A 13,426-nucleotide genomic window follows, 5' to 3' on the forward strand; every position below is an offset into this window, starting at 1 on the left:
TTTTCCAATAGCCATGTATGTATGTGAAAATGGGGCTACAAAGAAAGCTGAGCACCAAAGAACTGATGCTTTTGAACTGTGGAGTTGGAGAAGACTCTTGAGAGTCCCTTGGACTGCAAGGAGATCCAACCAGTCTGTCCTAAAGGAGATCAGTCCTGGGTGTTCATTGGAAGGACTGATGATGAAGCTGAGACTCCAATACTTCGGCCACCTGATGCAAAGAGGGGACTCATTGAAAAAGACCCTGATGCTGGGAAAGATTGAAGGTGGGAGGAGAAGCAGACGACAGAGGATGAGATGGTTGGATGTCATCACCGACTCGATGGACGTGAGTTTGAGTAAACTCCAGGAGTTGGTGCTTCAATCCATGGCATCGCAAAGAGTCGGAAACAACTGAACTGAATGTTTGTTAAACCTGCACTTTACCAGATTATTTTAAAAAACTGTCTGGGCTAGGAAAAAGAACCAGTTTGTAAATGGACTAACTGCAATTTATAGTCCTGAGAGGTTGGTATTAATATCTTTATTTTATAGATGACAAAACTGACAGTCACCCAACTACTAAGTTAACCAAGTTAACTAAGTGGTAAGAATACATACTCATTATGTCACAATAATCCATGACTTCACAAAACTGGCTAACTTATGTCAGCCTGCAATGATTTAGGTGATTTCCATAAGTACTTGGCAATTTAATTCATCACACATAATTCACAGAATATTCATCACATTTTTCCCTCAGAAAGCTTAATGTTCTACATTACATTCTTTCTTAACCATTCACCCATTTACATTTACCACAACTGGAGGAGTACACATTTCCACAAGTCAGCTTCTTCAAAAGTATTTCAATATTTATTAACATTTTAAAAAACCATTGAAATACCTGTAAATGAAGATGACTGAGAATGTATCGACCCTTTATTAAGCATAGTCATTATCTGGCCAACAAATTCCTTAGGAATAAAATTGGCATAAGGGAGTATCTCAGTGCTGATAAGCTGAACCACCTAAAACAAAAGAGGCAGATTCAAAGGCATTATTTTTTAAGAGATAATAACTTATAGAATAAAATTTAAATTTTATTTTAAAAGAATCTTTCTTAATAGATGTATACAAGCATTTTAATGTTAATATAGAGGATAATTAGTCCGCTTTCCTCACGTGTCTTAGTGAATAAAATGTATTACAAATAGTCCATACTACAAACTGTTCACTACACAAATTCAATAAATTTTGATATTCAACATGATAAATGCAAGAGTGCTCTGGAGAAAAAAAATCAGCATATGAAATACATCCATATTAGAATACCGTATCTAAAAAGGGACTAAGAATAAGATTTAAATCACCTTTTAGTACCATAAAAATGAGCTATTAAGAAGTTATATTCATTTTTGTTAAATAGCTTATTTCTAACATATAATGTACTATTTTGCCTTTTAAAGGAAAAAATGAAGTTTGAAGAAGAGTTTATAATAGTACAGCAATGGGACAAAAGGCACTATTTTACATCTGTATATGATACCAATGCTTTTTATGTAGTTTATTTGTTTTAGTTAAAAAGTTCCCCTATCCTACTTACAGGGAAAAAAATAAGAATAACCACCCCCCAACAAAAAATCCGTAACTGAAAATTACTTGTTTAAATTCCATTTATAATCAGCAGAATATACTCTTTAAAAAACATCCACTATTTGTTTCTACAGCTGGTTAAAAATAGAAGAATCTGAGCAACTTATCAATTAAATACACACATCTGATTTGTCAAACGATAAAGTGAGCTCTCAAATACATGCTCACTGATAAGATTTATTTTACTAAATCAACTGCTCTTTAAAATTATTAAATGGACACAATTAAGTGTCTAGACAACATGCACAAAGCTAACAAATATAAAAAAGTAGTTTTTTAAATATCAGTGCTTTATAAATTAAACTGTAACCTTTTTGAGAGTTTTAATGCTTTTAGGTTCACATTCAATCTATCACTTTATATATGTTTTAAGCAATTTTAACATTTTTATTATTTGGTTTGTATAGTCATAGGAGAATGTCTTAAATAGATTCCTCACCTCAACATCAATACTTTCATTTCTTTGAAATTCTTGAATAGAGAGGTTATCTGGAGGTATGCTAAAAAAAAAAAATAAACAAATAAAAGACTTGATTTTAAAGGTAAAATACTTCCTGAAAATACCAACAGAAAATAAACAGAATTTGAACATCAAAAAAATTTCTTCATCCAAGTTAGAACGTTATCATTTATTTAAAAGAACAGTATTTCTTAAAGTAATTAGTATAAATATTAAGCTAACTACAAACATGAAATTCTAGTTACAAAAATACCTGGCTCAATCTTGAACTAAAATCTGTAGAACATAACTTCTTTTAGGACTATGAGTGAAAAACAAGGAAAAGTGAAAATACTATCATCTGGAGTCACAGCAGAAATCACCACTGTGACAGAAACTGAATTCACTCACACTGCCCGTGATTAAGGGAGCCATGGCCAAGGTGCTTGATTATTCACTCAGTGACAGCCCGTGAGTCACTAATTTGTAATGAATATGATATACGAGATATATTTACAATGAAAGATAGCGAACATCTGAAAAGAGGGCTGATTCAGACTTTCTAAAGCAGAAAACTGTTCCACCAAAATCAGAATAAATCAACAGTTCTAAGAGAACCAAAGTCAATTCTAGACCCTGTGGCTCTTAATAAGAATGAGCAGTAAAGTTCTTTTAAACGTATGAAACAATGAAATATTAAGCACTTTTAAAAACAGCTGAGACTAGGATGATAATGATTATTACAATAATAATGACAGCAAAAATTAGAAAGCCAACCACTGTATTAAGAGCTTTATTCACAGTATCACCTATATTCACAGTAACCACAGGTATTACCATGTAATTGACAGAAGAGGAAACTGAAGCTTTGAATGGCTAGTCATATGACCAGGACACATTGTAAATAAATGACAAGCCACAATTTGAACCTAGACTTATATTTGAGCCCAAGTTCTACTCTTTTATAGAAGTTATAAATGTAAAAAAAGTATTACCATGTTTAGATTTAGAGGTACAATATAGAGTTTTATATCTAGAGATATTTTGCTCTATTTGGTATTATCTGGTTTATTTCATTACAGGTATTAAAATAGACACACACAGAGAAAATACCAATTGGCTAACTACCAATTAAAAAAAGCGTATCAAGAACATACAGTATTAACATTATTGGAATCACACATCAGAAACACTAAACTACTTTTAAAAAATATAATGAGGGAAGGGAATAGCGTACAAAGCCAAAAAGTTTACTCCTCCTAATTCTAATGGTCAATAAAATCAGAAATTTATTCAACCTGTGGACAGGTTAATGTGGACAGAGTATAATGGAAATCTTTAAAAAATTTTTTTTCATGAATCCTTATTTGACAGAAAAGAGACTTCAAACTGATTAAGTATTATTTGTAATTTTCTTCAGTTCTCTCTGTATGGTACATTAAATTTATTTTTTGAAATATAATTCATACCATACAATGTATCCTTTTAAATGGTACCATATAATGCTTTTTAGTATATTCACAAAGTTGTACCATGGTCATTTCTAATTCTTAGAATGTTTTCATCACCTCCAAAAGAGAAACTCTGCGTCCATGAGTAGTCATGCCTTATTCTACTCTCCTCTCAACTCTGAAACACAAATCAAACTGTATGTGATCTCATTTGTGTTTGCATTCTTTCACTTAGCATAATGATTTCAAGATTCATCTATATTGTAATATGCATCAGTATTTCACAGCTAACTATTTCACTATATGCATGTACAAATCACATTTAATTTATCCACTCATCAGAACATTTGGATTGTTTTCATTTATTTGGCTATTACGATAATATTGCTATAAACATTAGTGTACAAGTTTTTGTGTGACTATGTTTCAACTCTTCCGGGTAGTACTTAGTGTTTTTAACTGAAGGTCAACAGACCATAATTGTTTGAATTCCCACTAGCCCATGTGTCTTCTAGAGCAGGGCAGCATTAGGAACCCAGCCGCACAGCAGGAGATAGGCAGCTGTTTTCCATGAAATTGGTCTCTGGTACCAATTAGAATTTAGAACCACTGTTCTAAAGAACTACCACGTTTTGGTATTCAAAGGGCGGTTGAATGAATTCCTAATAGACCTCAAGTGTCTACCAGGCTACAATCCTTTAGTTTCTCATTTTTAACTGGATTTTTCTTTCACTCATTTAAATAATTCATTCATTTGTGATAGCCCTCAATGATGTCCAAAGCCTCTCCTTTCTTCTAGTTGATTTTGGTTTTGTTTTCTCTGTTACTGTACTGCCTTGTGAAAGCAGCTTGCAGACCATAAACAGTTGGGAAACAGCAGAGAAAGGTATAGTATGCTTGCATTGGTATCAATAAGATTTCTAGAGGTAAGAAAGCAAAACAAAATCTGACTAGTTATGGAAACAGAAATTAGGATCACACATCATTGCTTCTAATTCTGAAACAAGGGATAAGCTCTAACAGAGAAAAAATTTAAGTTAACCTTCTGCATTCTACAATTTTTCTTTACTAAATAACTAAACCAGATTAGAAAGACAGACAAAATTTCTTCATTAAATCACTTTCCTGTAGACTCATCTGATCATTATCAACATGCCAATGTAAATTTTTCTTCAAGTATATGAAATTTATAATTTAAATGGTTTCAAACTAGCAATTTAAAATGGTTACAAAGCAGCACATGGCATATTCGTCATTCTAAAAAAAATGATTTAAAAAGTGTTTTAAAAAATGATTAATGGATTAAAAAAAACAGAACAGAAAAACTTTTGTTATCAGACTTTCACCACGATAGCACAAAGGAAAATCAGATTGTAGGAGTACTGAAATATCACAGCTATTAGTGAGAAGCCCATCTCTAGTAAAATGGTACATTTTAGATCAGTGCTGCCCAACAGAACTTCCTATGATGGAAATATTCAATGATCTGCAGTACGCTCTATAGCAACCACTAGCCACACAGGGCAATGTTGAGACATGGCTAATGAGACTGAAGAAACTCAATTTTTAATGTGATTTAGTTAATTAAAAATTTAGTTGTAGCTAGTGACTGCTGTCGGAGAAGGCAGTGGCACCCCACTCCAGTGTTCTTGCCTGGAAAATCCCATGGACGGAGGAGCCTGGTGGGCTGCAGTCCCTGGGGTCGCGAAGAGTCAGACATGACTGAGCGACTTCACTTTCACTTTTCACTTTCATGCACTGGAGAAGGAAATGGCAACCCACTCCAGTGTTCTTGCCTGGAGACTCCCAGGGACGGGGTAGCACAGAGTCGGACACGACTGAGGTGACTTAGCAGCAGCAGTGACTGCTGCATTAGTATAGCTCTAGACAGACCGGAGCAGACTCCTCATTCAAAAACTCAGCCCACCTCTCAACTATCCTCTTCTCATCCAGTGAGGGGCCAAAACAGCATCCTCAAGATACACCCTCTGTAGCAGTTTATACGGTGAAAATTTCATTCTTCTTTGCACAACTTAAACATCTTAAAGAGCTGTTCATTATTACCAATGATCTTATTTATTCTGGAAAAAACTGATTTTCCGATCTGGTTCTTCTCTTGTGACGCTAAATGGACAATGGATTTTTTTTAATAGATCTTCTTAGATTCATCAAGTTAAAACCATAGCTCCTTAATTATGATGTAATCACGTGGTCTTACAGAAAAGACTCCTGTCTTAAAACCAGCAACATGAAAAAGAGCAAAATTATCCTCTGCTTACAGATAATGTATCCAGTGGATAAATGCCTAACTCAATCTAGCAATCTTAATAGTCTATTAGTTAATTAATGAATAATGAGAAACACTGTTTTTAGGCAATTACAGGTATAATGTGCACTTCTTGAAAGATTGTCTTAATTGTAAAAATGAATGAGCTGACCTTTTAGTAAAGAGAAAGTCTTCAAAGGTGTTGGCTAGTTCCGGCCACATACTGTCAAATTTTCCCGAAGAAGCATGTTGCCGGGCAACAGGAAGCCCAATAGAAAGAACTTTGAGGAGAGAAGATACTGCTAGTTTCCAAGTGCTTTCAGAAGGGCAGGAATACTTCAAGCTGAGGGGAACCCTAAGAGTCTGTGAAAATAAAGACAGTTTAAGATAAACACTAATTAAAACAAACATTCAGCCTTTAAGTACTTTTAAAAAAATTACAGCTTCTCTTTGTTCTTATAAAAAATAAGTATTTTCATTTTAAATAGGATGTTACTTTCTAGAAAGGCCAATTCTCAGACATGGTTCTCAAATCATACTACCTAGAAAGATACACTTTTTTTTGGAAAGATACACTTTTAAGTCCTATGTCCATTTTACAAACAATGACCCTGAAGAAGTAATAACCATTTTTGGACCTTAGTTTCTCATCATAAAATATAAGGATGTTTTCTGAAAAGTTAATATTAACTTATTAATATTAATTAATTAATTAAGTTAATATTAATTAAGAGTAGGAAACTTACAATTTTGCAGCTTCTCTAATGTGGTTATAAACTTAGAGCATTCTGCCATAGTTCTCCTAGCAAAAACTAATTTGACGAATGGGGTTTCTTCTACCCAAGAGAGATCAATATTGCTTATAATTTTTTACTAATGGTTAGGTAAACATGGCCTAGAGAATATTATTACCACGAAGTTTTATACTTTATCTCTAAAATGTTTTGAATTTTATATTCTTCACTAACATTTTAATGTACTTTCTTCCTTTTCCAAGTATTTGAGAAAAACTGGTAATTTAAGAATTCGGTTGATTTTATCTTTAATCCTCGAGGACACAGCATAGCGTCTGTATAGTGACTGAAATATTGAGACTTACTTTCTAATTGGTCAACTTGCTGTTAATCATTAAAGAACTAATTTGGTGGCTCAGAATGAAGTTCTCTCGTCATAGTTCTACCCAACAACTAGAAGCCTAGACTGACTAAACCATCACAGTGAGTTGGTCCAGAGCACCATCAATAAACAGTTCCAACATACCATATGATTATGTGCATGAGAGTGCCCAGACTCTATTTTTATATAAAAATCCTAGTCTGAGAAAGATAAAAAGTGGAAGAGATACATTTTCATAATTTAATGTTATAGAGTGAACCTAAAACCTCATTTCATCTTCCACACAAATTATTATTGAATACTTACATAGTGAACATGTGAACCATTACATAATAGTATGATAACAACAGATAATTTAGCCTACCTAGAATCTTTTTCCCCTCCCCACATCCAGTTCAAAATTAGGGTAAGGAGATGATTAGTCTATTAAGCCAATCAATCTATTCCATTTCTCTGGCCATAATCAGTGGTTCAAGACTAGGCATAGGACAAAAGCTGGTTCACTTAAGGTTAACTGTAGTAATTTAAGAATAATCTGATACACAAACACACACACACACTTGCTACTGACATATGATCCCTTTATTAGCCTACAACTATGAGGAGAAACAGGATATACAGTCAACCCTTGGAAATCAGAGCAAGGAAGAAAAAAATTTAGTTTCTGGAGGTAGTACTGCAACACTGGATACACCAATCCCAAAGCACTCCCTCTCTCTCTGACTTTTCCAACTAAGCATGCCCTTTTATTCTTAAATATAGTCAGAGACTGAATGTGTGTCATATGCCAACAAAAGAATACTAAATTATACAGTGGTCACACTCTGAATTAACAGGTTATAACTTAAGATTAGATAAATTAAAAGTATAATTTACTACTAGATTAACCGTTTACCAGTGTCAGGGGAATGTTAAGCACAACAGATACATTTGACTTATACATTTATTTTTTTAAAATATTTAATGAACTAATATAGAGATTGGCATATCCAATATACTCAATAAATGTACGTGGAACTAGAAAATTCAGTTCTTGCTGTCACAAAGCTCAGTCTCCAAGGAAGGAAGAGCCTTGTCCAATTAACACAATACAATGTAGTAAGTGGCACCAACAAACTGTTCAGAAATACAGAAAAGAGATTATTTAATTCCATTAAAAATACAAACTGATCCATGTCACTCCTCCAAGTTCAGCTCTTCAGAGGTTAAAGAATAAAATCTGATTCCTTATCATGGCTTGTAAAACCCAAAGCCACTTTTTCAGACCTATTCCAGGCCCTGTTAGCTCCCTAAGTGGGATTTCTCAACAACGCTTTAAAAATATACCATGATCTTTATGTTGCTTAATTGATCTAGATCTCCTTCTCCCTTGTTGCTGGGTATTTCTTCTTCAAATGTTACTTTATTTAACCCTTGCCAGAATCCCATAGGCAGTTTAGTTATTTCCTTGTCTACAGAGGGGAGGGAGAACTTAACTTTTATTCAACACTGACTACTTGGCAAGTATTATTAAATGCCGTATCTCACTTGAATCTCTTAATGGTTAAGACATGAAATTTGCATTCGTATTACCCTTCTTTTACATAAGAGAAACACTCTCCGGTTCATTTGCTCCAAAATCAGAGCAAAAACAACAACAACAACAACAAAATCACAGAGCAGCAAGCACACAGCGGTGCGCCATGCCAATCCAGCTTTCTCTGAACACAAAGCTGCCTCCACTTGGTGGTCTTCACTTAGTACTTAATATATTGCATTATTATTTGCCTTTTTATAGATCCTTTATTGAATTATTAAATGTATGAACTATCTTATTCATTTTTAATCTCTATTCTTTCTTAGTAACTGGCAACAGAAGTGCTTAAAATTTATTCTTAACAAATCAGGAGATACAAGACAGTTTTGAGGGGCTGAGTGGTGAGGGGTAGAAAGAACTGTGACAGAAAATCAAGGGAAGAAACACTTTTAAGAAGGCCAGGGGTTTCGCTGGGGGCTCAGGGGTACAGAATCCTCCTGCCAATGCAGGGTACACGGGTTCAATCCCTCGGCAGGGAAGATCCAACATGCACTTGAGCAAGTAAGCCCTGGGCCACAGCCCCTGCGCCTGTGCTCCCAACAAGAAGCGGCCGCAGTGAGAAGCCTGCACACCCCAACAGAGAGTAGCCCCAGCGCACCCCGACTAGAGGAAAGCCCGCAGCAGCAGAGACCCGGCAGAGCCAAAGGTAAATAAATAAAGCTAGTTTTCAAAAGAGAAGGCCAGAGCAGTACCATATTAACAGGGAAAATACAGAATTAGAAAGGGCTTAGAATTTAAAGATTTTTGCCTTCTGTAACTTCAAGTAAGTAGTTTTTTTAGCAGAATATGGAAGTGAGCCTGGGTACAATAGGTTAGTGAGTGGTGGTTAGGTGAGGGCTACAAGTTGTTTAAAGGAGCTTGGAAGTAAAGGAAAGTTGAAACAGAGAACAATTTGAGTAGGAAGTCAAATGAGAGAAAGATCTTACATAAAAAGCTTAATCGTCTTCCCAGGATAAAGTGTAAGAGGCTGAAAGAATTAACAACAAAGAAAGGTGGGAACAGAAAAGGATGCACACAAAGAGAAGGATGAGCCTTCGAACAGAGAAAGGTCTTCTTCCTTGAGGGAAGTATTCAGCGTGCATGCGTGTTAAGTCACTTCAGTCATATCTGACTCTGTGGGACCCCATGGGCTGTAGCCAGCCAGGCTCTTTTGTCCATGGGATGCTCCAGGCAAAAATACTGGAATGGGTTGCTGTGCCCTCCTCCAGGGGATCTTCCCGACCCAGGGACCGAACCCACGTCTCTTATGTCTCTGGCATTGGCAGGTGGGTTCTTAACCACTCGTGCCACCTGGGACATCTTCCCAGGATAAATATAAGAGGCTGAAAGAATCACCAGCAAAGAACGGTGGAAAAAGAAACGGATGAACACAAAGAGAAGGATGAACCATGGAACAGAGAAAGGCCTTCTTCCTTGAGGGAACAGAGTTCAGATCAGACTGCAATTATCCAGTAAATAAAAGTCACATCTACATATTAGAGTAAGACCAAGATTTAGGTTTGTCCTTCAAAACAGAGGGGAAAAAAAGGAAATAAACTTTGGAGGAATGGGACACACACAACAGCAGATGAATTTTAATAATGGCTGTCCATGCACTGAGGAACTGGCTCAAAAAAAGTATGCATGATCAGTTAAATCGATAGGCTGAATTGTGAATTTCTCCTTGAATGCTTATCAAACTCAAAGTATGAGAGGTACTGTCCTAAGAAACAAGATGCTTATTTTCTTAAGTGCCAAAGATGAAAAATCATAAAATCGAATGCATACTTATTTTAAAATATTTTTTATTAAAAAAACCTTCTCATTTCAGAGAAACAGCTTCCTAAATAATATCCATGAATGTTGGAGCAAAATCACTACAAATAATAATAGATTATATTTTTCCATTTATCTTAATATATGACAATATACAATTACCTGAAGATAAATTTCAATAATGTTATCATCATTAAACAAAAGTATAAAAATTTTAAAAGATACCTTAATAATATTCTGGAGTACTTTCTCATTCACCACTGCTTTGTGACAGGCTGTTTTTTGATATAAATCCACAACTACGTCTAAAGACCTTTCAGCAAATGGTACATAATTCAAGGCAACCCATTCCGCCTAGAAAGTAATATTTTCACATGGAGTTAAAATAAAAATGAGATTAAATGAAATCATATTGTTTTCAAAGTGAAAGCTTCTTTGTCTTAAAGTTCAGGCCTTGGTTTTAGGTCAGATTGTTTTATTACATGCAAAGTTTTCAAAGAGATATAATGTCATGAAAGAATAATTTTCAGCCAGGCAAAAGTTAAAACTATCATAAAAAGTACATACAGCATTCTATCAAAAATTGGCAAAGATGTACTTTATTTGTTGCCAATAGATTAGGACAATTTTAGGAAATTTAACTCACCGGTGCAAATAGTTGGATCTATTGTGATTCCATTGTGTTGCAAGACAAATAGAACGAGAAAAGTTAATACACATTAAACTACTTTTCGGACCATGTAAAAATTATAATTTTTATGTTGAGTGAACAAAATCAGCATGTGCATGCATTCAGAAATTTATTTAAAAAAAAAAAAGAAATTTATTTTTCCCCTAAGCCAAAACAAAGTTAAAATTTGCCAACTATGGCTAAAAAATCTTTTATGTAAAATCCAACTAAATTTCACACCAGTAGTAGACAACTTCTCATTTCTTCATTTTCCATCGCAGGTATCTATTTTAGATAAGAGTAGGACTAGGCATAGGGATTTATAAGCCATTTTATGATGCGATGAGGACACCAAGAAAGGAACTCTGAAGAAAGATGTACTACAGAGTAACAAGAAAGGCCAAGCTCTCTGGAGAACCACTTGGGAAGAGAAAGCAATAAACCATTAAAAAAAAATAAGGAACACAGGTTTTCCAAATAATCTTTCCAGTTTAAACTGTTAACAGACATACGAAAGTTTATTTGTGAAAGAAAAAGTTCTGAGATAAAGTCCATCTTAAGTGGAACTCACTACATTTATAAGACATGAAACTTTACAGAGTAAATATAATTTACAGCAAATTACCTGATTATATTTTGCATTTGCAATGTGTTTTGTTTCCAGCTCTCCATACTGTGGAGGTTTACATGAAAATTCTACAAATGCCAGTAACTGGTCAAATATAGCGGGATACATTATCTGCATGTTCTCTGCTCCTATACAGATGGCCTATAAAACAATATATGAACAACAGAATGCATAATCTGAACTCCATTAAGTTCTTTACCATTTATGCTTTTGTTTAACCAAAGAATCTTAAAGATTGTCTTATCTTATGTTAAGCATTACATACTTTTTGAAGCCCTGAAGGACATTTAAACTATTTTAAACTAATATTGAATAAAGTATAGGCTAAATATTTTAATCAGCTAAAAAATACTTTTTAATTAAAAGTGTGGCTTATCACTTAGCAAACTAAACAAAGGGCAAGCCCTTAAAGAGAAGTCATGGGCCGTTCTGAGGTTCCACAATCTTATCACTTGTCCAGTAATACGCCCTTTAGACAACTTAGAATGCTTCACTGACCACGATGAGATTGACTTCTACCTAAGTGCTTAAGTGATGACATTAGTTCATGAAAATGACAGCTTATACCCACATCATGCATGGACCAGAGACTTTAACAAGTAAGCATGTTCATTACAGTTGGGAAAATAAGTCATCAATGTAAATCTGTTTCTAAAAGAAATGTTATGTATTTTTAACAGGGCAGTGTGTATTTAGCATCTAATGTATCAATACATAGACTTGATATAAAACAAGAAAAAAAATTACATCAAATATGTTGAAGTACTTAAATCTCATGTGTTTTTTTTTTCTAGCAACAAATGTGTTTTCTCCTCCCATCCTTTCATATTTTCCTGTCTTAGCATTTATTTTTCTCTGTGGGAAAAATATTTAATGATATAATTTATGGAGTATCTAAAATATATTTGTGCTTTTCAAAACAAAAAGCATGATCATTCTACACTTGAAGCACCTTCAAAATACAAAATCAAAATTCAAAGCATCTCAAAATCTTAAGGACTTTCTTTAAAACTATGTGTACAACACGTATATTTTCATACAAACATGGCTTTTTTAACCTGTCAGATAACAGGCCAGTTTTATTCTCCCTCAGAGAAAGGGTAGCCATTTAGCTTTAACAAAAGTATCTTGAGATACAAAGTAGATAAGCAAAGCGCTGCCCATACATACCATTAGATCATTCTGTAATTACAACGGGAAAAGTAGAATGAGGATATGTAATACCATCTTTCTCTATTTACTTTTCTCAGAAACAGTGAATGGAGAACTTAAAAAGTATACAGCCTAAAAAAAATTCTCTCTACTAACTACTTCTATAATTTCACAGTCTTCTTCATTAACTTCTTGCTGAGTCTTAACTCTTAGAATTAAATATGTAGCAATTACTGTGGAAAATATATAATTATCCTAAATGAATTCTTTTATTTTCAGTGACAAATAAAGAAAGGCAGGCAGGAAGGAAGGAAGAGAAAGAAGGAGGGGCAGGAGAGAGGAAGAGAGCAAAATTCTGTGTGGAGACCTTAGAAAACTAAGTATCAAAATTTTTCTGGAAATATCTTAGCACCAAATAATGACCAGGACTATATGTTTTGATTTTTGGTGGTGCTTTATAAAAGAACAAAACAAAACTTACTAACAGTGTTACAGCTGAATCCTGAGATCTTAAAATACATAATGTGGAGTCAATTTTTCTTTAACAACAAACTTCATCAAAGAAAAAGTTATTAATATTGGCTTCTCTTCAATATTCTAAGTCAGAAAAGCCTATAGCATAAATCTAGTAGCAGATTTCAGTCCAAAAGCTAAGAATCAGTAAGCGTGCTTGTGAAGTCACTATAGTCGTGTCCAACTCTTTGTGACCCTATCGACCGTAGCCCACCAGGCTCCTCT

The 13,426-nt window shown here is 34.3% G+C and overlaps 1 protein-coding gene across 6 annotated transcripts in view; it reads right to left on the bottom strand.

The window, feature by feature from the left end:
* MON2 (MON2 homolog, regulator of endosome-to-Golgi trafficking) overlaps positions 1–13,426 on the bottom strand; it is a 109,717-nt gene that overhangs the window by 16,637 nt on the left and 79,654 nt on the right. For 5 of the 6 annotated variants that reach the window (XM_043888329.1, XM_043888303.1, XM_043888319.1 and 2 more), the window contains 6 exons: positions 11,534–11,677; positions 10,885–10,902; positions 10,464–10,592; positions 5,964–6,154; positions 2,075–2,135; positions 887–1,010 (listed from right to left, as the gene is read on the bottom strand). In XM_043888329.1, coding sequence (XP_043744264.1) covers positions 887–1,010; positions 2,075–2,135; positions 5,964–6,154; positions 10,464–10,592; positions 10,885–10,902; positions 11,534–11,677 — 667 coding nt within the window. The remainder of the gene's footprint in view (positions 1–886; positions 1,011–2,074; positions 2,136–5,963; positions 6,155–10,463; positions 10,593–10,884; positions 10,903–11,533; positions 11,678–13,426) is intronic. The other variant, XM_043888312.1, reaches the window with a different exon arrangement.

Source organism: Cervus elaphus, chromosome 3, assembly GCF_910594005.1.
Source record: "Cervus elaphus chromosome 3, mCerEla1.1, whole genome shotgun sequence".
Classification (NCBI taxonomy): Eukaryota; Metazoa; Chordata; class Mammalia; order Artiodactyla; family Cervidae; genus Cervus; species Cervus elaphus.